This window comes from Struthio camelus, chromosome 10 (assembly GCF_040807025.1).
Source record: "Struthio camelus isolate bStrCam1 chromosome 10, bStrCam1.hap1, whole genome shotgun sequence".
NCBI classification, from domain to species: Eukaryota; Metazoa; Chordata; class Aves; order Struthioniformes; family Struthionidae; genus Struthio; species Struthio camelus.
In genome coordinates this window covers 20,281,652-20,306,170 of record NC_090951.1, presented here as the reverse complement: position 1 = coordinate 20,306,170, position 24,519 = coordinate 20,281,652, and the positions used below count along the sequence as shown (strand labels likewise).

Genomic DNA, 24,519 nt, shown 5'->3' with positions numbered 1-24,519 from the left:
CAGGACACCATAGGACAGCCCAACAGATTATCCTAGGTACAGTGCAATTTTGGATATGTCTGTCCTGAAAAGCCCTTCTTGATTCCCCCTCCTCGCCCCCCCTTTGTGGTTAACAACAGTGACTCTACTGAGCACTTGAACCACAGAGGATATTGCTCCATCTATTGTCTCCTTGCCACATGAAGAATCAGAGCACAGAAAAACCTCAGGGAAAAAACTGCTGAAGTGCTGCTGAATCATTTTTGGAGTTAGCCTGCCAAGTTACATATTCGTTAGTGCCTTCACATGGCTTTTGAAACCCTTTTCTATGAAGTTGATGCCTGCAATTCTCCCCCTCCCCTTCACACTCTAAATGTCAATTGGTTTAAGAGTATTACTCACATTTGCATAACAGATTGAAGCTATAAACTTACGATTTGAAAGCTAACAAATTTACAGTCAGTCTTGATTTGTCAGGTTTGTAGTTTTACACTAAATTGAACTTACCTTAAATGCCATCCGAATAGTCTCTTCTGTGTTGGCTGGGTTACAAAGAATAGACAAACCAATCACATACTCTCTGAAGTCGATGGTGCCATCTCCATTCTGTAACCAAAACACATGTGGCAATAGTTATTAGTAGTTAATACTGCAAATCACTTTACAAGCTGTTGAATAAAGCAACTATACAACAAGTACTAAGACAGTTTACAACACTATAGGTTTTTTTCTTCTTAGAAAAAATACTAACAACTCTTTAAATATATTTAATACTAGGGATGAAGTAGTATATAGGGAAAAAATGGGAAATCACTTTCTATCTTACAAACACCCAAAAAAGATTTATAACAACTTAAAAAGTTTTACTTTAGCATATGACCTCTAAGAGGCCGCTGACAAGAAGAATTAGAATACCTGTGTTTAAGGTAAACGTAGCAGTTCGTGTCGCACTGGCACTTGCTAAAGTTCACAGACCAATGCAACATCCTAGAATAAAAGGGCCAACAGTGAGGCTGTTGTCTTGAGTTAATTCTTCCTGAGAACCTTCAGCAATAAATATGTCTGAGAAAGTACAACCTGATGACGAAGTAAATCTACAATGGGCTATCTTAAGCCTTTCTTTGAAGCAAATACACTGTCCTAAATGCTGTTAAAATACATAAGATACTTTAGAAGCCGGAAATGCTATGAATTCATTATAATAGCCTGTCTGATCATTGCAGTTTTGATCGGAACGATCATTTCAATACATGAACTACAAAGCTACTTCAACAAAGCATGTGAAGCTTTCTTTGATGAGATTCGTGATTAATTATACGCAAGCTGCACTGTATTGGCAGATAGGGAAAATGGCAGATACCAGTTAAAATGTGTGTTTGAGACAATAGCGTTCCTGTGACCATACTGAAAGTTTCTTGGGAGTTTTGGGAAACGCGCAGTCTAGCGAAGAAGCAGTATGTAAGTGTTTGGTGATGGGATACAGAGCAGTTAATGAAAGCATAGCTTGAGATGTCGAGTAGTTCATAGGTTGGACCATTCACAATAAGGGCATTCATGAAAAACATTTTAAGGCCAAACAAATGTGTAAAGCAGAGTTCTGGCTGAGGATAATGTATCGTACCTTTTAAGAGGAAAAAGATTTTTAAAAAGTTGGACTCCCTAAGGCTGAAAACAGCACAAAACATTTTCAGCCAAGTGAAAGAGGGGTGGTCTCCTGGGTAAATCTGCAGTGAACAGCCAGAGCTACAGTCTATTCCTGGCTCTCCCGCCAACTTCCAGCGTTCACTTCAGCATACCAGTCCTAACCTTTCTGTTCCTGGTCTTCTCCTGCTGAATGAAGGAATATGGAGCTCCCATATGGTGGAGCAGTGCTAAGGCTGCTCTGTGGCGTGCTATGAAATTCCTGGGTTCTGTGGAGTAGGGGTTCCTGTTACTGAATTTACATCTTAAGAAAGTCCTTGATTAACAAAACACGTGTAACAATGTATGCAGTACTTACTCTTCTTCACCGTACTATACATTAGGCATGATTGAAAACTGCTGAGACTGAAGTTTTATTTAGGCTTCAAAACCAATTCAGCACTGGTGTGCACAGACAACTTTTTTTTTCCTGTACTGATGATCCAAGCAATCTTTTTGGTAGGCATGCAACATTTGAACGTTTTAAAGACTTGTGGATTTTAAGAAAACTTTTCAGAAAAAACAAGAATCTATAAGTTACTTTGATGTGTGTCTAACAGGATAAAATTTCTGACAGTTTTTTAACCATTAGAAGAAAAGGGCGATCTTCTCTATTTAGAAGTCTGGGCTCTCATTGTGCAGCAGGGTTTGACTTTGAATATTTTGGCTACATCGTAGTTCTCATAACAATAATAGAGCTAACTTTGAAACGTATCATTATAAACTTTAGCTATTAAAACAACTGAAATGAGAGTGAACAATTGTTCAAAGGTCCTTGGAATGTTATTTTTGGACAGTTACATAGACTATTATCTTAGCAAAGGATTGTTTGATTCCATTAGAATTTACTATTTTAATTGTTATAGTTTCCTTGTACACACGAATACGAATGAGATTTGAAATGCAGTATCACTTTTTAAATTTATATTTTAAGTTAAGAATACGTATCACAGGAAGAGAATTGGAACATAAACTTTAAATAAAACATGCATTCAAAAACAACTTCTAAAGTCAGTTAACACAGCCTTGGCAATACGTGGAAAAACGACTAGAGTTGGTAAGGGCCATATTACTTTCGTTAAAGTGTTAAAACCCAATAATCAAAATTCAATGCAATCTGATGCACAGGACTGCCGATATTTGACTATGAAATAAAGTTACTACTCTTGCATGATCATGTGGTGGCTAGCTGTACTAAACCTGAGCATGCTGGCTAACTTCCAAATGCTCTGGCATTTTGGTTAGGGAGAAATGACAGGTTTGTTGCCTGGAAAAAAAGATGGGAGTTAAACTGAAAATGCAGGAAAACGGAGTCAGCAACTGTGTAGCACCACTGCAAAAGAGCACGCGCTACAGTCCCTCTTCACATATCTATCTAGCTGTGCTTGCAGCCCACGCACTCAAAGATATTTTAAGGAAGCAACATGTGAGCTGAGCTGCAATTCTCTAAATAGCAAAGTAGAACATAAACGTTTATATATTTGTATTTATGTTAAATAAAATAACCAAAACAGAGTGTAACATCAACAGCCTTTGTTTTCTTAAAGAAAACTAGTTTTCTGCTACTATTTTCCCTATAGCATGCCATGATAACTAGGATTTTGTTGTTGTTTGTATGTATAATACAGTAAATCTTACACTTTGGGGACAGGAAATTTTCCACCTTCAGAGTATCCATTTAGAGCTGCACAAGAAGATTAGGGCTAGACAATCAGCTTTATGCAGCTGGCAAAGCCCTAAGCAAGACGGACGCACTCAGTGAAGTTTAAAGTGCTACTGCCCCCCAATTTTTTCTCATTATGTATTGTACGAAGGCAAGAGTAAAAATCCAGGTGGGGAGTGCTAGTCGGAAGAGCTGTTTCTGACTAGCCAAATGAACCCTGAACCGCTGGCAGAAAGGGCTACGCAGAAGCTCCAGATGGACCATCCGGAGAGGAACTTCAGTTGCACCAAGCTCCTCAGATAACAGGGTATTGCTGTAACTCTTTCAAGCAACCGCCTGTTGCTACATGCAAGTTGTAACTAGTCAGAAGGGGAAATTCTGAGACAGACTTGGTAGGATGGGGCTCACCTGGAGATACCGCGCTTGTCCTCGTGCTCCCTTTTCTATTACCCACAGAGCCAAAACGCCCATGTGGATGGATAACTGTGGTTTTCAGTTACATAACTTGGATGGGTGACAAATGCCATTAGGGGGGAATTAACCTCTTTCATCACAGTTTGAGCCAATGGGCGTATTTTTTTTTCTGTCACTCAGCTTCATATTAAACATAGTGCAGGAGGAAGAAAATCCGAGCAAAAGTTTTAAGTTACTTTTTCCTAAGTTATAAGTAAAAGGCTTCTGCAAGATTTCAGCAATTTGGAAAATACGATTCACCAAGTCTAACTGCAAGATTTAGAAACCAAAGCTGTGGAAATTTAGAAACAAAACCTAACCACAGTACCCATTAGTATTCAGAGGCCCTGCAGGTATTGCTTGTCATTTCTTAATTAGGCACTGATGTCTCCGTGGGGAGGAGCAGGGGTAGGTGGGTTCCTGTTTCTGGGGTGTGTGTGTGTGGCTAGTGCTGGCAACGCTGCTCCGCTCCTCTTTTCACATTCCTTTCAGCTAGCACACACCCAAGGCAATTTTCTTTTAAAGCAGCAGAGCCCAGCTGAGAAATTTTCCTTGTTTCATTGCAGTGCGAGAGCTGTTTATCATCAGCTATGTAGTCCTTAATTGAAAAAAAAATGTACCTTTGACAGATCACGTTACTCCTTGCTCTAGTACTCAAAAATAAGCATCTTTAACAAACAGAACTGCAATAACTGGCTCAAGTGGGACGCTGCACCCTGCTGAAATTCAGCTCTGACGGCCTGAGGTTGACTTTGGCTGTCTGTCTGCTATGCGACTGCATTATTTCGGCAAGCTTCTCTCAATATAAATTTAGTATTTTAAGTTGTTTTTGGTTTAACTATTATAAGGCTTCAAGGAAAGAGAGGAAAGGCTAGTTAACAGAGTTGTAGGAAGCGGGGGGGAAAAGGTTGTGAAAGAAGCCTTATGCAAGTTTTCAGTTTTTTCCTCCTGGCCAGCAGGTAGAACTGACAATACCGCTCATTCATGTTTTGCTTCAGCAGAAAAGCATGAAAAAGCAGAAGTAAGAAGGAAATGAAATATCATTATGTAAATTAATTGATCATTATAGTCATTGCAACTTGGATATTTTCCCCCTTGTCAGAAATAACCGCACAACTTACAAATCCATTCCACTCTCTTTACTAGTGATTGCCTTGCAGGCAAGCAGAGCTTTATTCCAGCTTAGTGAATGCTGACAAATCGGAGCAGTAACATCACAGAGCAGCCCCAAACCTAGAGCTTTTTATAGAGAGTTATATTTGCATACAAGCCACTCTACTTGGAAATAACTAAGCTAAGGTCCTTCAACACGTTCTCTCATGTCAGAGTCTAGAGACAGTTTTCTGATACAAATTTATGCTTCTGTACAACTGAGACAATTTATGTAAACCCTTCAGTGAAGCAGGCTAACACACGCAGCAGGAAGCGTGGCACTCTAAGCTAAGCCAGGTACCTCTAGCAACATCTGCCTTAGAACAAGGAAAAGGCTATAGTTCGGCAAAACAGGACTGTAGTCTTCCCTCTAAATCTTCCAGACGGAGCATATCCTTCTCTGCTACGCTCTCATGAATACATGGTCAGCTGCAGCCAGTCTTGGATGGTCATGCTGATCTGTCCATCACCGTCGTGGTCCAGGGACTTGAAGGCACGGAACATGCCGTCCAGTCGCACCAAGCAGCTAATGAAGTTATTGAAATCCATACTGCCGGTGTCATCGGCGTACCTGCGAGTGACCATCTGGCAGAGCTGCTCACTCAGGTGGAACCCAGCAGCCCTCAAGGCCTCGGGCAGCTGCGCTCTCCCAACAGTGCCTGACTGATCAACATCATACTGCCTGTACACGCACTGCCATTTCTTGATGTTCTTCCACAGGTACTTAAACTCTTCAAAGCCCAGTTTGCCGGTTGTGTCACTGTCCATGATGGCTACCATGCTACGGCACGTATCTAAGCTGAAGCCATCTGTCTTCAAGTCTTGATGTCTGGAAACCACTCTGTTCAGGATGTGCATTAGCTCTGTGGCACACACTTCCATGTCATCTCCAGCCAGCTGGACAAAAAGGCGACGAAACTGTCTAACCTCCTCGCTCTCGTAAGCTTCCACATTCGTAAAATGGCTGCGAGGAGGTGGAGGTGGCTCTGGAGTATACTGAGCTGCTGCTTCGCTTATGAGATTAACAAGACCTCCAACAAGTCCTCCGAGATTACCTCCTTGCCCACCTCCTGTAAGGAGCCCTCCGAGGCCACGCACAAGGTCCCCTCCACGACCACTGCTGCTTCCTGTGCTCAGCAAAGCTTTAGCAAGGAACATTGTGAAGATTTTTTGAAGAGAGTTACTCAGAGATCCGATTCTTCTGCAACTCTCCAGAGCCGTATTGTATCTGAACTGGGTGTGGGCAAAACACAGCTTGTCTGCATGCCTCAAATTCACCGTGTCTGAGCATGTCTCTAGCTGTCAGGGCTCTCTCAGATCTTGGTAGTTTCCACCAATGGCTGAGGAGTTATAAAGGAACTTCTCTCTGTGCCTTTGTTTCTTCCTTCTTTCCTGCTTTACATGATTGGATAAGTTTTTTTAGCCAAAAAAAAAAAAAAATCGATGAGGCTCATAGCTGCATAAAAGAAGTTTCAAAATATATCTGCTCATAACTGAAGCCGTTTGAAAAAAGCCCTGCCACAGTAGTGTGACTCTTCCTCAGTTAAGCTGCTCTCCTCAAAGATGAATGCAGAGACTGCTTACTGGAGTCTCGTCTGTTCTTGCAGTCTTTTAGGCCTTTGACTTTTTAGTGATTTGAGCATTACACTGCTAATTCTAGTCACCAAAGCATATGTGCCAGACAGAGGAAGTGAAAGGTTGTTATTATGGTTGCCACCCTATATTCCTGTTGTATCCATACTCGGACTACATGCCTGTAGGAGCCAACGGTCCAATGTGGAGAGACAAGAGACCTTGTCTGCCCCAGCTTCAGTGCACTCAACAAATAAGGAATTCCATTTGATCCATTTCTGTGTTAGAACTTATAAATCCTTTATATCTGGAAAAATCCTGGAATGGTTTTAATCAGCATATATAACACAGTGCCCTCCAAAGAAGACATGTACTATGAAAATAAGCTTGATCAGGAAGAGAGATGCTGAGCTGGGAGAACTCCGAAGTTAAGAAACAAACTCTAGTTCATAAATACTTGCAGCACAACATGCTGCTTGCATGGTAGCCCAGGTTGGATGCCTGGGAGTGAGATGAATTCCAGGCTCTGCTCTAGTCTTTGGGGCTTCTTGTGCAGTCAGAGGGGCTCATGCACAGGGCAATTTATCCCGTCTTCAGAGAGAGGTCTAAAATGGGAGAGTTCACCACTGACTGACTCCAGAGGAAAGCCTAAGTGATCAGATTAGTGTAGGCACATGTCTTTTTAATGGCTGGAGACAGGCAAGATGAGCGCTTATAGCATCTAACAGCACCCTTTACAAACACAGCAGGAACATATTCTCTATTTAGTACAGTCTGCCTGAAATTACATACTTGCAACAGCAGCAGTTGATTATTAAGCTATCAGCGTGTAAATGAGCTTGAAATTTGGGTAGGCAAAAGAAAATATTCAGCCACTACTTGCGTGAAGTTTAACATTTGATGGTGGTGCAACAACTTGTTCTGAGAGATGGCTATCATTTCACAAGCAACAAACTGACAGACCATCAAAACATAAAAAAGGTAACTATAAAAGTCACCTATCTTGCCTACAGGAATTACTAACCAAGAAGCATTTACTAAGCTGGACATAACGACTCCAAACATCCTTTTGGGATGTGATTCCTAACAAAACGTTGCCAACAAGAATTCCAGTCAGTTAAGCTAAATACTCACCCTGTCGAAGAGCAGAAACAGCTCTTTGAGGACATCAGAAATAGGCAGCTTCAAGTACTCTGCAAACTCCTCAATTCCAATTCTTCCCCCTTTGGAGGCACTTGCAATAGCAGCAAAGGTATCCAGCTGCTCTCTGACATGATTCCATTTTAGGCTATGCAAACACGAGGGAGAAGAGAGATTTCTATACGGCAGATCTTGGACAGATGGAATTTCAGTAGGAGTTATTACAGTGTTCAAAGACAAAAAATAGCCAAACAGAGCACGTGTGTTCAGTGTTAGAAACGTGGTACTTCCAAGCTGGTTTTTTTTTAATGAAATCAGCAATTAAGGACTGCCCCCCCATGGTTATTAATATTAAAAGCAGGCACTATGCTCTGGTAAATCAGTAACTAGTTACTTCCAAAACCTAGAATCCTCTTTCTAGTAAGTAGGCTAGTCTAGCAGAGAGCTTTTCATTGCCATAAATTCAGGTGCAGCGTTATTTTGCTGCATAATGCCATACTGTGAACGTTTCCTAAAAAGAAGAGAACGTGTCTTAACGCTATAGCTAGCTCTCTACCCAAACACTGATATTGCTTCAGCCTAGGACATATCTGATCCCTTTGCAGGAATACAGCACTGCATCTCAGTAAGAACAAGTAGGATGGAACTACTGAAGATATTTCTAGAGAGTGCTGGATAAACTGATGTGTGGCACATATGTAACAAATCTAGATTCACTGTGCACACTCTGCAGATGTGACGACAGCCATGCCAAGTTACTAGATGGATTACGATTAAGCGGGTCAGTCCTCAAATTCCATGGACCGTTTCCTGATGGAAAAAGTCACCATCACTAGGGAAGCTTGGTTGCACAGTGGGACTAAGAACAGTAAGCCTCTGGCTGGAGTCTCTGGCCAGAAAGAAGGTGTTTTTACTTCCTACTACATGTTGCCTGTGCCTCTCCATATGAGCAATTTAGATGAGGCACAAAGATTACCATCAAGTGCCTAAAACAGGTACTGCTCTACCTGCACCATCCTTTGGTGAGATACATGCATAAAAGGCCAGAAAAATGCATTTTTCTCTTGTAACATTGTCCATAAACACTGTTTGGGGTTAGTTTTTATTGGAATTTCCTCATCTCTGATTTCCATATAGCTTATATATGTAAGTTATGTTTGTAAATACACCGTATTATGGAGGGTCAAGTCAGCTGCCAGGTAATTTATCCTTTTGTAGATGGCCATCAACAACTGCAGCACTGCAGTAATTAAAATATCAACAGTTAAACTTCCCTTACTTGAGTTTCTTGCTGATTTTGGTGAACTCCACCAGCCCAGCTTCCATGGGTAAAGTCAGCTGTCCTGCCGAGATCATCAGTCTGCAATCTTCAAAAGTATGATCGGTCACTGGCACGTTCAAAGCACTGAAACGAAATTAGGGAAAAAGAAAATCAGCCTCTTATAGTAAACTGGCTTTTAGTTGACTGCTTCCCTTCTCACCTTCTTAGTTTGGCCTTAACACTAACATGCAAAACAAGCAATAATCCGTTCTTGCACTGCTGCAGGTAGGACTGGGCACTACATGCTGTTCTGTGAAACCATACTGTGAAGCTACGTTATAGTAGTGTCAAGATTTACAGTCTTGTAAATGCAGCCCAGTAGTCTCAGAGGACAAGTGTCCTACTTATTCTTCTCAGGCAAATGAGAGAGCAATTTATTCTAGCAGCTTTTCCAAGAATTACGTTCCAATGTAAGACAACCTTCTTTATATTCTACGTAAAAACAATCAGGGTGTTTTGCTATAGGAATTTGACACCAGAAAAATTCCTATATATAGTACCTAGACCTTGATTGAGTTGTAGGCCAGTCTAACACTACCTGAAGGCCTTTATGGCTAGGAAATATTTGGAACTGCTGACTACATAAAAGAAAAGTTATCGAAGACTTTAGTCAGGGCCGAGTACGTACGTTGCCATGGTTTGTCGGACTCTGTTGGCAAAGAGAATTGGATCATTTTTTTCTTCCTCAGTAGGAACGTGAACAGGCAGAAACTGAAAGAGATGAGATGTCCAGTCAGTTCAGTAGGCACCACCTTGTTAACAACATGGGCAATTTTTTGCTTCTGATTGGAAGTAAGGGAAAAACAAAGCCGCCATGCAATGATGGAACTGGACACTAGAGGACTCAACCGCCTTAGAAACCACTCAGACTTCAGCACCAGCCACACAAAGGGGATTTAATCCACACCTGTCTGTAAGAGTGGTAGGCTTTAATATGAAAAATCAGAACCTAAAAGAAGGGAAGTATAGTAAACCCACAGTTAGAAAATTAAATGCTACATCAGTAAGAATGTGAGTCTGAAACACTGTACGCTCTTTTTAAAAGATCCTTTATAAGTGATGTTATATACTGGAAAAATGTGCCTAAGATTTTTAAATACATGCTGCAGTCAAACTTGGTACCTGTTAATTTAACATGGGACAGATAAGTTTCCTATAATTTTTTTTCCTCCATGATAACAATGATAAGGTATCTGAATTGTGAATTACAAGCAGAGCACTAAATGTATACGAATACCGTCCAAGACAGTATTTATTTTGGAACCCCAAGCAAAGAGTAAAACAAACAAACCAAAAAATCACAAAGCAAGCTTCCCCCCCCCCCCCCCCCCCCCACCAAACCGAAAATGCCAAACAGAAAACACACCGGATATGTAAATGCAAAGACATGTTTACTGTTGAGGACTCATTAAATGTTAACACATAAGGAGTTAGATGCTAGCAGAGTAGCGTTATGCTAGAAACGTACTGTAGGTGACTTATATGTGACATGGCATGAAACAGCATCTACCTGTTTGTAGAGTGGAGTGTGTGGACAAGTACTGTGTAATTTTGACTTCAGTCTATCTATATAGTCTATCTAGCTCTGTTCGCTATACTTTTTTCTCAGTTCTGTCTACTGCTATGCCCTACCCTCCAATACTGCCCTTCAATCCTAGAGTACAGCTATTGTAGAAGTATAAAGTGTTGCTCACTGTTAGCTGGAGACACAGTTAGTAAGTATGGCCAGTACGTTTCCTCAGTTATATTCTAGTTGCTCGTGGTGCAATAATTACTGGTAACTATTTCCCAGATAAATATACTCCATCCTCAACAGCCTTTTATGGTTCTTTTTGAGGAAAGCTGCCTCTTTTTGTTCATGAACAGTAAGTTTATGGAATCAGTTATCTGTTAAGTAGCTGTAACAATTTTCTGTTTAGCGCTAAGAGTTTTTCTCCTGCAAGGACAGAGGGGTCCAGCTGTCCACATGAAGGGCTGAGATTTCACTCCTTCTACAAGCAGCCGCCTGTTTTGTTCAAGTCTGCCCCATGTCCCTGCTCATCACAACTCCCCTGCAGACGTCGGGTAACTCGGGTGGAGGAAGCGCCAACTCTCTACAGACACAGAGAACTGCGTCACCCCGGGATGAGGTGAAGTCAAAACTCCGATAAAGTTGATCTACACAAACCTGATCCATGATCTGGAAGGTAGCCATTACTTCATTCGAGCCTGAGGTCCTGCTCAGACAGCAAACTTAGAATTCTGGTAGGTGAAATAACATCTCTGCGTCCTTCAGAAAAACCATAAAATTACTCAGAAAACCAGTTTGCCAAGAACCACAGCTGGAGGTCAAGAATTTGATGCCTTGGCCTCCTGAGGTGCCATGCAGGTGCTCACACACCCCCAGCTGCTTGTCTGGTAATAACTACCAAGTTATACTTTCCCTGTCAAATTCTAGCCCTGCAAGAAAAATTCTTCACAGCTCTTTCAATAGCAAAAATATGTCTTTGATCTGTTTTTTAACCTAGTCTCTCTTTGCATGGAATTTGCCAAATGCTCTATATTCTGCAGCCACAAAACTCACTGAACTCACTGCTAAGCTCACTGTTTAGTCGCCAGTAATTTCCTCCCTCTTCAGGTAAATCCGCCCCTTTTTCTTTTTCGACAGGGAAGTACTTTCGCATTGATGCTAACTCATTAATTCTACTTTGGGGCATATGCTGCTGTGAAAGATGCATATTCCTTCATGTTTCAGTTTCATCTTTTGGAACGTGAACTCAAATTTATTTTCTAACAGACAAATGTGAGTTCTGTTCTGAAATAGGGAGAAGTAGACCTTCTAGTGGAAGGGCTGTATTGACTACTACTTGCTCCCACATATAGCAATTATATACAGATACATCCTTCTGTACAAGAGCCTTAGGAGAATCAGATCTTTTGTAAACATCCTCTAAATATAGATGTGTCCGTTGCACATTACATACTATATAGGACGCTGCCTTAAAAATGGATTTATTTCACTGTTGCACAACAAACGATCATATTGCTAACTGTTAGTAGCAGTAACACTGCTTTCCAGAACAGCAACACATGTCTGATTTCTCCCACTGCTCAGGTCCCTAAATCAACTTAGTCTATACTGACAGTCCTTTGTGGTCTACCAAGAGACATAAAGTAAGACACAGACAGACTGATCATGCCTCAGTAAGCTGGCTCCTCACTGTATGTTTTGAACGTTGACTCTTGGATGGGGAGCGAGCTGTTAGTAACAATTTATGCAGTGTGTATGTTCTTCTAGTTGTCTTTTGTGCGGCGCAGCTGATTTTAATGATCAAGGGAACAGTTTCATTAGACAAGGCTCAGCTTTCTCCCCAGCAGAAAAACCGAAGTCTTTAAGTAAGCTCTTAGCTGCAGAAACCTTTCAGAGTTGAGTCTGGTAAGGTGGTGAGGAAGAGAAGGACAGTCTGAAGGGAGCAGGGAAATGAGGAAGTGGGGAAAAAAGGGGAAAAGTTACCTTTTAACATAACAGGAAAAAAGGGAAAAAGTTACCTTTTAACATAACACATTACAATAATTCTTAGCTGAGACATTTGTAAAATGCACATAATGATAGCAATGATTCCATAATGCTTTAAAAGTAAGGGCACTTCTGACAGCTTTCATTTAGCAACTCATCAGGTTAAGAGATGCATAGGATAAGGACAACAAATCTAAATATATTACTTACCGTTGTTCTGTTCTGGTTGTTTATTGTTCATTATCAGTGACTAATAATGTGAATAATACATTCTATTAAAGCGTAAGCTCCCTGGTTACTGAACCTTAGTATAAAAATATTTCTAATTCTTACCTCAACTTCTACTCTTGTGAAGGGCTGACACAGCGTCATTATGCACAGCTCTTTGCTGCAGGCAGGGAAGAAAGAGGAAGAAAAACACATTTTACTTATTTTAAACACAGGTTTTGCCCATCAGTAGATGAAGCTTTTTAACCAAAAACGCAGCTGATATTGGGCAAGGTTTTTAAATACCCTGCACTGAAGTTTCCTAAAGCGTTGCTTCTGGTACTTTTTCTAAAGGGCTTCTGCATATACCTGCTGCTTTCCAACTGGGCAGGCAGCTGGTTGTCCTTTCATTTGTGATGCACATTAACAATACTATATAACTCTTCGGCTAGCAAAATGTATTTGTTGTTTTATTTTTTAAGAGGTGAAGAGGTAGTGGATTTTAAAGTTATAAACAGCTTTGACTCGGACAAGTAGCTCTACTTTTGTATCTTTTATTATCTCGTCTGCAAAATGGGACCAGTAACTTCCTTCTCAGAAGCGAAGCAAAGATTTGTTCATAGTTGCTGGCCATTTTGCACGTGACAGCAGTGTTTACCGAAGCCTATTAATAAAGTGTCAGTATGTCTGGGAACTCCTGTGCTTTCAGAGACTGTCACTAATATTAACGAGTAGGGGGAGGAAGAAGCTGGGTTAGAGGGTAAGTGTAATTACTTTCACTTCTCACTGGCTTGTTCATTTCACTACAACTTTTGAGCAGAAGTAAACATTTGCTCCTCACTTTAAATGTTGTAAATTATTGCTTATCAAGCAATCTTTCTTCTGTTCTCATTTTGAATTAAAAAAAAAAAGAATAGTAAAGAAAAGAAAGGCAAAATGTAGTGGAAGAACCAAGCAATCCTTTCTGCTGTAGGTAGGAATCCACTCTCAATGCTTCATTTTGTAACATGTAGTTTTAGGCATCCCTTCCAGTAAGACACAAAAGTAGGAAAGAACTAATAACTGAAAGCAGGATCTGGGTCAGGAGGTTTCTGAGAAGGAGACTAATATTGTCCATCCCGGCAGCAATATCCAGAGCGTGACCGGTCTGCACATTGTCATCAGCAGATCTGTGCGAGGCACCTTCTGCTCCCAGTTACAGATATTTTGGTTAAGAATCCTGAGCTTCTGCCCCCGCCAATCCCTCCTCATGATTTTCCCAAGCTCTTCCTTTTGACCTTCTCACAGGTTTCAGTTTGAACCTTCATTAACCAGCCACCATGCTTACGGCTGTTTCTTCACTATCTCTCATTCTTGGCAATCTTCCAGCATAAATTCTTCAAGGAGGGAAATCTATGCTGTGTTATTGAACTTGCAATATAAATTACACTTAGTATGTTGATAACTGGGCTACCAGTAATGGCAAAGGCCAAAAAATTATTGGGAAACTAAATAAGAGATTGACGTTTTCAACTAGGTCAGCTTTCACAATGTCCATTCTACAATAGTGTTGGTACTAGGATTACCTAATGAGAGCTTAAAAGGCACTTCTGATCTACTCCAGTAGTTCAGTTATGGCTTGAATACATTTGAACTTGGAAAAACAAATGCTGCCTCAAATTTTTTAGTCGTCAATCAGTACTGCTGTACTTCTTAGATACACATACTATTCCAAAATATGGCATACGTATTCTGCAAATCCACATATTGTTTTAATGGATGTTTATAAGAGAAAAAATATTTTCCAGACAGCAGTTTTAATATTTTCAGTACAGTTTATAAAGGTGTTTATTAGTAATCTAATAAAATACTTGAGTGTATTAGAGAGCCACCTGTGTTTAGAAATAAACAGAGATCTATAGCCTAAAGGGCTTATTGAAACATTTGTCATTGTTTCAATGTCAAACACTATAAATAGCTTCTTCACTGGGATCTCAAAACACGAATTGCTTTTGTTTAGTCAGGCAAGTTTATAAACCTAAGAAGGGTGCTAGAACATCAGAATAGAAAGAGGGGGAATAGTCATACTTGTTTCGCATCTCTTCATTTACTCCTGCGTGACTGTGAGGTGGGGGAATGAATAAACAGACGGGATTAAAATAACGTTTATTTTTTCCTGTTGGTATACCACATAGGAAAACGTTAACATCTATGTGTTTTGATAACTATGACAGTCCCCAAAAGAAAAAGAGTTTCAAATCCTTTCCTTGCTTTAGCGTTAACATGCATGTATAGAAGCAAAACATAGAAGAATGAAACAAAACAGAGGCAGAGCTGGAAATAGTGTTTCCCCAGTTGCAGGCCCTTTCTATAGCCACTAAGCCACTCAGACTGGAAACCTGCTGCATAACAGCATTAGCCCCAAGTTTTCCCCCTCATAAAAACAGATCTAGAAGAACATGTGTCTTAGCTTAGCTGAATCCATTTGGCAAATTGTTTAGCAATGGAGGAAAAAAAACTAGATGTAATTTTCAGTAGGATTAAGACACTTACAATGAATAGCCCTGCCATGTCCAGGTCACAGTATCCTATGGAAAAAATAAAACACAGAAATGTATGACAAAATCAGATGAATGCCAGAGAACCAATAAGTTATAGCGTAAAATGTGCACAAGTTTAGTAAAAACAGATGATGGTTTTATAGTCCTGTAGTGAAAATAAAGGTGTCAATATGACTGGGATTCCTTGCCTTAAAAATTTGGAAGTAAGCGTGACGGACTTTGGAAACACCAATAATTGGGGATTAAATTGATGCAGTTATTTAGATATTTTAAATTATTCATTCTAATCCAAACAACAGAAGTGGAAAAAACATCCTACAAAGACTTTTCCAGAAGACTTCTCTGGTCCCTTTACAAAGGCACCTTCATAAATAAGCTGGATTTAGTTTTCAAGGGCATCACAGCATGGGTAATCTATCAAGCCTTTTCTTTGCTTTTTTCCTTTGCCTTTTCTTTCTTCTTATTATGTTTATTACTTCCTATATATCACTTTTACAATGTATACTGCAGATCCTTAAATCCTACCAGTGAAATGCAATGCCAATCCCCTGTAGCCGTTCGTATCACTGATTTCAAATTGACCCGCAAAAGGATTTAAGCAGGGATCTGCACTGCGTTTATGGCATGAAAGCCTTATAATAATAAGTAGTACCACCACCACCACCACCACCAATACTGATACCCTCTTGGTTTTCACCTTACAAACCATTAGGAATGAAAAGTTTGGTCTTTTCCGTATTTGCTGCATGACCGGAAAATAAAACGAGTTAACAGCTGCTGGACTCAGGTCCCCGCATTACACCTGTCCGTGAAGCAGAACCACATGCCTGTATCCCTGGGAGAGGTTGTTAAACATTTACTCTGCGAAACAAGGGAAGGTTGCACGGAAAGATCCAGCCGCAGAGCTGCCCTGCTGAGCTGCCTGAAGGAGGGGGCGGGAGGTGCTGCCTGCTTCAGCTTTGCTTTTGCGCTGAAACTGCCTGGCAAGCCCCTCTGCAGTAAAAGTATTCTGAGCTTAAACAAAAAGTGATGTTCAGTAGGGAAGTTGTTGTGTCAATTTTAGAGTTCAAGAAACAAGCTCAATGGCTTTGCAGGAAGTTTCTAACTTCCGCCACAATACTTCCCCCCAACTCGCTCTTACTTTAGCTCTAGCTAAGGGGAGAAGAGCCTGCAGTACGTTTTCACAATCAGAATAGCAGCTGCACCGTGCGGCCACTCAGGAAGCCAGGCTGCTTACAGTAGCACTCAAATGCTGAAGCTTAGGGCCACAGATTCCTCTTTGACAAAGCAAAATACCACCTTCAATACATTTTAAGTCAGGATTTTGCCTTCCAAATAACCAGTTAGTGATAGAAGAAAGCTCTACATACCAGCTTGTTGGGGTATCGGAGCAGCACAGGTTGCACAGGAACTCGTGGAACGAAGGCACCTATAACCACAGATGTGTGCTAGTAAGACTGAGCTTAATATAGCAGTTGGAAATTTTAAGTAGTTCATGTACGTCGTGGTACCTGGCAGGAGAATTTTTTTTAAAGTGCCAGAAGAGTGGAGAGTTAGCTTTTAGTTGTTTTGTTTTAAATCAGCAGGGTAACTAGCAAGATACCAGAACAGACAGAAAAGTGCGAGTGCCTGTCTCCAGGAGAAAGCTGCCTCACGTTCCTGGCCTGTTCAAACTCATTTTCTATGCATTAAGTCCCCACTGATTGTCATCCATTTCAGAGGATTAGATTTTCACAAGGCTGTTGAGCGTTTCCTGAACCCTTCTCTGTTCTCGATAAGTGATACGGATCTGAGCACGTAGCACTGGTTTTGTAACTTTGCTGCATAGGGCGCTGCACGAGAGTGAGGGAGAGCACTTTAGCTGAAGTGCAGCATGACAGTCTAACGGTCAGCGATGCTATCAGGTACCTTTCTGAGTTAAAAAAAGTCTCTCTGCTATGTTGTTAAACACTACACAGAATAGATTTCATAATTTGGTTGGTAAGTCTTGCATAGCAAAGATTTACAGGAATTTAAGATGACATGACTCTAAGTCAGTTGAGCTCAAAGAAAATCGTAAGTAGCAGGCATTTTGGTAGTTTATCTCATAACATTCAGTCAAGCGTTTGGGTAACTAAAATTACAGGACATATTAGAGGAAAACTGTATCAAGAAAGAAACTCAACCAACTAACCAATATACATCACAGACATTTTACATCCTACAAAATACCAAAAATCAGAAAAGTAAACTGGATAGTATAAAATAGTGAAATTGAAATTTTAGTGATGTAAGACATTTCTACTACACTGTTGTATTTTACACATTATTTTCCAACAAAGATGCAACAAAATCTCTCACCTTGTTTAAAGGTGATCAGACAAGATCGGTTTGTGCAGGTGCCTTCTGGGAAAATCAGTATCTTGGATTTAAAGAGAAAGAAAACAAATGCATACTGATTTCATATAAGGGTTATACTTTAGCATCAGTTACATGAAGGCCGACTTCTTATGTAAGCTCTGTGACATGTTAACACTTCATCATGAGAATATCACTACTGTGTCAACAGGAACCGGATGCATTAGTGAAAGATGGCCACAGTAACAGTCATCTGATTCACCCTGATCTGGAAACAAATGCTTTGAAAGAGAGGAATTTGGGGGAAAGACCTTCACCAATTCAGAAATATGACACAAAAGGCTTTCACTGTTTCATTGGAAGTTCTTAGTGCTGGTAGTACTGAGAATTGTTTTTCTGCCTGCAGCTTCTTATTGAACTGTAGGGTGCATAAATATCAAGGAGTCTGGGCTGACCCGAAGTGCACGAGGTAGCCGAGTGCTTCCAGGCACAGATGCTAACAGCAGGAGGCCAAGTGCCAGCTGCCAAGAGCTGATCGCAGCTTAAGGGGCAGCAGTCAAAGGCAGAGAGAGCAGGTGCCTCTGCACCCGAAGGCGTTACACACCTCTGCATAGCCTCAGCCCCCAAATGACTCACACACCAAACACCCTGAAGGTTTCTGAATTAGCTACTGAAAGATATTAGATATGCAACGAGCTGCAATGCGACACACACTGGGATCCACAAAATCTCTGCACCAGAACTGGTCCGGAGCAAAAGAGCGCTCAAGGTGTGCTCCTACTTCAGTCCGAACGGACACGTCAAGGCTGGACGAAAGAGGGTATCGTTAGGTCGTAGCTGAGAACCACAGGCTGTTTTAAGGAATCGTAGAGACAGCTGCAAGTGCAGGGATACCCTTAACAACGTATCTGTTTAAAATTAGTCCTGCATTCAATAATCAGAAATGGTTTACTGATGCTGTGGATACAAAAATGGATATGTTTCTACTTGGAGTATGTTGTAAGCCATAGAAAACACATCAGTGGCTGACCAAGCATTAAGAAATCATTCCCTCCTTCCCCTTTGTGCTGGTAGAGGGTTGGGAGAAGCTACAGTCAAGTCCTCATGCTATTAATAAGCATCAGCGTTGCCCAGCCTGATGCGCTGTGGTTTTAGGAAGAAGGAATTGGGAATCCATCTGCCTTTTCTCTTTTATTGTACCAAGAGAATGCAACCCAGGTCCTCTGAGGGGCATGTGACAGGCATCATCTTGTGATCAAGTTTCTCAAAAAAAAGAGGAGTAGGAAGATGTGGTCAGAGCACAAGACTAGGAATCAATCAGTGACGCCCTGAGTTCTCCTGCTGACTCAATCTGCGAGTCAACTAATCTGGGAATCTCCAAGTCTATTTATGCCATAATATAGATCCAGTTTTTAAACTAAGTGCAGAATTGATGTGAAGCCAATTCTCCTTACCTCCCCATGCTGTTCTCAGCAGAGATTTAACGCTACAAGAGCTATGCTGGAACCATTTCATCCATAACTGCTTAGCAAATCATAAGCATCAGCATAGTTTCTAAGCATCGTATTACAAAAAAAGCTTCCTAGCTTTGACGTGTACCTATTTAACATCCTCTATACCCTTGAAAAATTGAACAAATAAAATGGAGGCTCTAAAAACGTTTCAGGCAACTTAGAAAAATGCATTTATGAATCAAAGTAGCCCAAACACTAACTAAAGAGGTTCTTGTAAGTGAAAATGCTGTATGAAGTGTTTGAATAAAGCTATTCTGGGAAAAGTGGCAAGTGTCGGTCCCCCCTCAGACTGGAGAGCAGGGACACTTGGGCGTTCTCCGTTTCTAGAGAAGCTGTATAAATCAGAGCAGTGCATGCAGGTCCTGCAGCAGAGATCCCTGCCATTGGAGTCTGTTTTCTTCCTAGCCTGTTTTAATCTTCCTCCAGAACTGTTTATTGGAACAAAAGTGAAGGAAAAGTTAACTTTTCTCAATCATTTAGGAAGCAGACAGCTATGACTAAACAGATCTCACTACTTTGGCTACTAAACCAGTCACTGCTTTGAGCTTTTTGTTTTTTATTTTAAGCAAAACAAACCACTACAGAAAGAAATCAAGAACTAATTCAAAACACAAAGCAGGAGACTATATACAAATCCACACAGGATATCTTTGGAGAAAAGCAAACTGAGCTTCACCTTTACCTATCGTCCACACACACGATCAGTGTTTTCAGCTTAAGTACTGCTCCTGGGGGGGACTCGGACCGCCTGGGTTACTCATCGCATCCCCTAGCTGTTGTGAGCACAGCTCTGCGACATAGCTTCTCATACACGAGCTAGCTTGAGAAAAGTGATTCATATATAAAAATGATACTACATTGAATCTACTACACTGACGGCAGCATGTTAAGACTTAAATAGGGAAAAGAGAAAAAAAAAAGTCCAGAGTACTTGCATTTTAGAACAGCAATTGGTACTGGCTAGATTTTAACTGATTTATTGTCAACAAAACTCTTTCTGGGTACCAGCTTCTTTTCTTCCCTTTCTAAACCTGTCATATACCTGAGAGCTGACCTCATCTTCCTCCATCAGCAGAATCCCATTCACCTGGGCACTGCCTGCTACTGGGATTCAGAGTGCATAAAGAAAATGAATGCATTATAGAAAAACAGTAGTATATTTATTACCTGTGGCCACTGGCCTCCTGACACCGCCCGGTTAGTTATCTCAGTGACTGTATTCTTTCGTGAATCGGGGTCTTGACGTGACACTGATACAGGCTGAAGGGAACTTAAAATTGCTGTGAAAGAGATCCAAGTTTTATTTATCTCACACTAGTGTCCAGACTAAACATGGGTTCAAGGCTCTCTTGTTACAGAAGTTTGGTATTCTCACGCTAGGAGACAGACTCTGCACAAACAACTTTCAGACTGATGATTTTCAAAAAATCATTATTGTCTTTGTTCTGCAAAAGGGGAGGTAAGGCACAGACACTGTCAGGTGAGAAGCCTGACAGTAGGTATAGCTATAAGTTTATTATAAGTCTAGCTGCAGCTAAACTTATTCAGGCAGCTAAATCCGTTCTACTTATATTGCCACTATCTTTCACTGAGCGTTTCCACACAGGTCTAAGGAGGAGACACACTCAGGTATGTGCTCATGGACTGAGTCGTAGCCCGTTTGGCCACACTCGGGTGTAACCCATCCAGGCTGCAATAAACAGTAGTTTGAGCCCAAGCTGAAGAGGTGAGTGAGATATACCTTTTCAGATACAGAGCATATACGGCTGAGTACGTGCTTGTGTATCAACTGCAGAGAACAAAACTCACTTGGTCTAGAGTCCACACGTGAATGTGTGGACATACCAGAGAGGTGCCAAGAAACCTGGGGAAAAATTATCTCCAATGTCCCGTTCCTGTGCTTTTAAGAGAAGATCAATATGTTACCACTTTATTTCCCACCGAGTCAATTTTCTGTGTAGCTTAGTTTAGTTTTGAGTCAGTGTTGGCTTGTTAAGAGTCCTATAGAGAGAAAAGATGTACAGCCAGAAGAAGGTCTACGGCTGATTCTAGTAATAATACAAATGGGAATTCTTTGTGTGCCAAAAGGAGGAGAAAATAATAGAAGTATGACTCATCTGGCATTTTCCATTTTCTGCATTCTCTTTAATTCCTTACCAGTTTTACTCCCATTAAAAAAAACCGTAACAGTGCCTGCAAGTTTCACCTTATGAACATAGCGTTTTCCAGACTGCTGTAGTTCAGGTCTGTTTTGAAACAACCTTCAGCAATCTGTGTTTAATATTTGTGGCCCAGACTTAATAGATGGCAGTTGAACAGATTTTTCAGGCTACCTAGTGGGAGAATTTTCAGAGAACGTTTCTAGCCTGAGCAGCTATGAAACAGGCTTTCAACTTGAAGCAAATTTAAAGCGATACGATATCCTATTTCGGAAAGGAAACAGCATAATTTCAGATGCTCTGACCAATACAGAAAGATTTCACTGGAAATCGTTTTCTTTGAAAAATCTTAGTGGTGTCTGTCTGTCTCTTCAGAACCTTAGGGCCTACGAAAGTCTGCCCTTAAATCACTTTCAAAGTTAAGATTTTCGGCTCATGTCAACTTGCGGACATTGAATGTTTTATTTTTTCATAAATACTTACTGCCAAATAGCGGAGCTGACAGGTTTTCTGCCCTAGACACCATTGACGGCATTCCCGTTAGGGCAGAAATGATGGCATCGAAAAAGCTTGAATGAGGAGCTGCAACAAAGATTGGGGCTTCCAGTGGACTTGCTATTTTCCCTTTCACTTTAACTCGGAAACCCATTATGAAGAACATGGTGCGAGTTAGGCATGAAAGCACTGTCTGGATCATCCTCCTTTAACAACAGAAACACAATAGTATCACCCATCTTACAGTTAGTATTTCTTTCATACTTTAAAACAGAAGTCCATAAAAGTGAGATTTCCCAGTGTGCCAGGCGTGGGGTAGCAGTCCTACTCACAGAGAGACAGCAGGGGAAGGGAACATCAGCTATTCGTATCAGAAGCAGATTGCAATTTTAAAGATAAGGCAACACACAGCACCTTCCGAAAACACCTCCCAAGCGTGCTGTTTCTCTTGCCGTATTTTAGAGCATTGCAGCATGACACCATTGGGGGTGGGAAATTATCAGATTCAGCGTCCTTCTCGTAAGAACTGAATGTCTGAATCAAAAGTACCTTATATTAATTCTGATACTCTTCTTTTACCATCAGTTTTCAGCAAGTGAGATTACATGAGTATTGCCTTACTGGGGGACATGTTCCCTAACCGGACTTTCCATAATCTCTTGGCCTTGCTAGAACTCACATCCCGTTTTTCCTTCCTCTGCGTGTACTTGCAATGAATTGCATCTAGAAGGGAACCAAGTTACTCTGAGGCCAAAAGTCAAGTGACTAAAACCTCGAATTCGCACAGCTGTAAAACAGCCCTTTGAGGGGAACGTAGCTGTCACCAGTCATAGCATAACAGGAATGACAACAGATACACAGAACTTCAGCCTCCTATGGGGAGATTAGAGAAGCTTCACTATTATTATAAAATATACTCATCACAGAGTTGCTTTATCTAAATGGGTTAAGTATGTTCTTACATAAATTAAGATCTGATTGAGGACTTCCTCTTTAATCAAAAGGAGAAAAGGAGTGAGAGGAAAACAAACGTTTCAGACCTTAGTTTTGTGTTAAAAAAAAAAAAAAGCAAGCATAGGGTTTTCCACAAGCATCAGTCACGTCTTACCTTCTCCATCCCTTAAGTGGTACAGATCCTTTTCCAGGGTGACGGAAAGTTGCAATGGATGCAAATACCCATGCTAGCAGTAAAATGAATGCAATGCACGTGGCGCGGAGTGGTAGCAAAATAATCCCTAGAAGAAGAGTCTGGAAAAGAAGAAGGAAAAACCTGAAGATAAGATACCAACAGGACTCTGGTATCTATTTCATTATAAAACATGGACTTTAAAATACTTACATTACTGCTACATGATTAATAAGAAAAGCATTAATGATTCCAGTGTTCATATGCCCGTGTATCACCCACATGAAAAAGGGAAGTCAGTCATGCATAGCCTTTCACAAGTTAGGACTGGAACCATTGGGGTTCTGGGCTCGGATATTGTTCAGCGGCGATGGCACGCAGCTCTCCGGCTTTAGTTCACGCTTACCCTAGGTCACTGGCATACAACCAGCTCTGGGTTGGGCCTGCCCAACTGATATGCGTATGCACTGCCGACCCTTCTGCCACGAGGTGCAACCTGTCTGTAAGCTAAGCAGCACTGCTAAGGGGATTAAAATGTACTTTTGTCTTTCTAAAATGACAACTCTTGTGTTGAGTCACAGTATTGCTGTAAGTGCACTACTACTGCTGGGAGCAGCATACAGGCGAAACAACTTCAGTTTCCCTAGCTGTGACTTAGGACTCATGCAAAAGACAGAGTTCAGTAAAACTGAGGCTGTGGTTTAAGGCATGGGCCCAGGCTGCACAGGGCCTCAGGAGGCTGCAGGAGCAGCCCTTGCCTGTTTGCCACCGCCTGGAAAGGGGTTGCTCACCACTCGCCGTATGCATATGGTAGGAGCCGTCTGACTATGAGGATTAACTTCTTGTCTCTGCCTCTCTGAAGGATCCTGGTATTAAGCTCTTTGCTAGAACGTCCTTGAATTTTTCAGAAAAAATTGAGAAAGCCCCTTCCTCCCCCGAGTCAGGACACTCTTGTTAGTAGCTTGCGGCAGCTGAACTATACTTTAACTGAAGCAGGCAAACCACTGGGAGAGATCTGCTCCGGTCACAGCCAGCCAAGGCACAGCCGTGGGGGGCTTTGGTAGCAAAGTCAGCATAAACCAGATGCACGCTCACCCTGCGATCATTGCTTCCTCCGTTCTTCATGTACAACTGTCAGAGGAGTGGGGGAGAATCCCTAATATGCCCTTGTTGTGATTAATCCTTAAATATCCACCCCCTAACCCCCATGCCGAAAGGGATTTTCCACCTACACAGCTCCAAGAAGCATTGGCACGGTGCTACAGGGCAGGGCAGGAAGAAATTCTTAATTGCTTTACTCTAGTAAATTAGCTTAGAAACTATGTCCTGGAGGTTGGCCTTTACACAACACGGCACCGGGCAGACTGAGCAAGCCCAGGTCCCGGGAGGTAGCTGAGCTGCGGTAGCGTACTGCGTCCCGGGAGGAAGGCAGAGCGTCACATTCAAGGCAAGCCGGTAAATGGTTAAACTCCTTTTGGCTCAGTTATATGCCGATGAGGATTGGCTCAGTATTTATATATAAGCACAACAGAATATGCACTCCAAGCAGAATTGTCACAGTGAATAATTTTTATTTGGACTATGTTTCTAAACTCCCTCAAACTTAGTACACAGGTGCATTGGTAATCATAGACTGCCAGCTCCACCATTTCAGGACGTTTGTAAACTTTATTCAAGGAGAATTA

General features: G+C 41.3%; 2 protein-coding genes across 5 annotated transcripts in view; both read right to left on the bottom strand.

Moving 5' to 3' along the window:
* Window positions 1–24,519, bottom strand: part of LPCAT2 (lysophosphatidylcholine acyltransferase 2) — a 33,160-nt gene that overhangs the window by 3,335 nt on the left and 5,306 nt on the right. For all 4 annotated transcript variants that reach the window (XM_068955907.1, XM_068955906.1, XM_068955903.1 and 1 more), the window contains 11 exons: window positions 22,817–22,956; window positions 21,697–21,914; window positions 20,222–20,334; window positions 17,544–17,604; window positions 16,574–16,632; window positions 15,196–15,230; window positions 12,790–12,844; window positions 9,589–9,671; window positions 8,919–9,044; window positions 7,634–7,787; window positions 487–585 (listed from right to left, as the gene is read on the bottom strand). In XM_068955907.1, coding sequence (XP_068812008.1) covers window positions 487–585; window positions 7,634–7,787; window positions 8,919–9,044; window positions 9,589–9,671; window positions 12,790–12,844; window positions 15,196–15,230; window positions 16,574–16,632; window positions 17,544–17,604; window positions 20,222–20,334; window positions 21,697–21,910 — 999 coding nt within the window. In that variant the 5' untranslated portion in view covers window positions 21,911–21,914; window positions 22,817–22,956. The remainder of the gene's footprint in view (window positions 1–486; window positions 586–7,633; window positions 7,788–8,918; window positions 9,045–9,588; window positions 9,672–12,789; window positions 12,845–15,195; window positions 15,231–16,573; window positions 16,633–17,543; window positions 17,605–20,221; window positions 20,335–21,696; window positions 21,915–22,816; window positions 22,957–24,519) is intronic.
* On the bottom strand, window positions 2,506–6,229 carry CAPNS2 (calpain small subunit 2). The gene has a single exon (XM_068955908.1). It carries the CDS (start codon window positions 6,083–6,085, stop codon window positions 5,339–5,341), a length of 747 nt encoding a protein of 248 aa, XP_068812009.1. The 5' UTR covers window positions 6,086–6,229; the 3' UTR covers window positions 2,506–5,338.

Excerpts from the sequence above, each read along its gene's own strand:
- CAPNS2 (XM_068955908.1), bottom strand. The coding sequence starts at position 6,085 with ATGTTCCTTGCTAAAGCTTTGCTGAGCACAGGAAGCAGCAGTGGTCGT.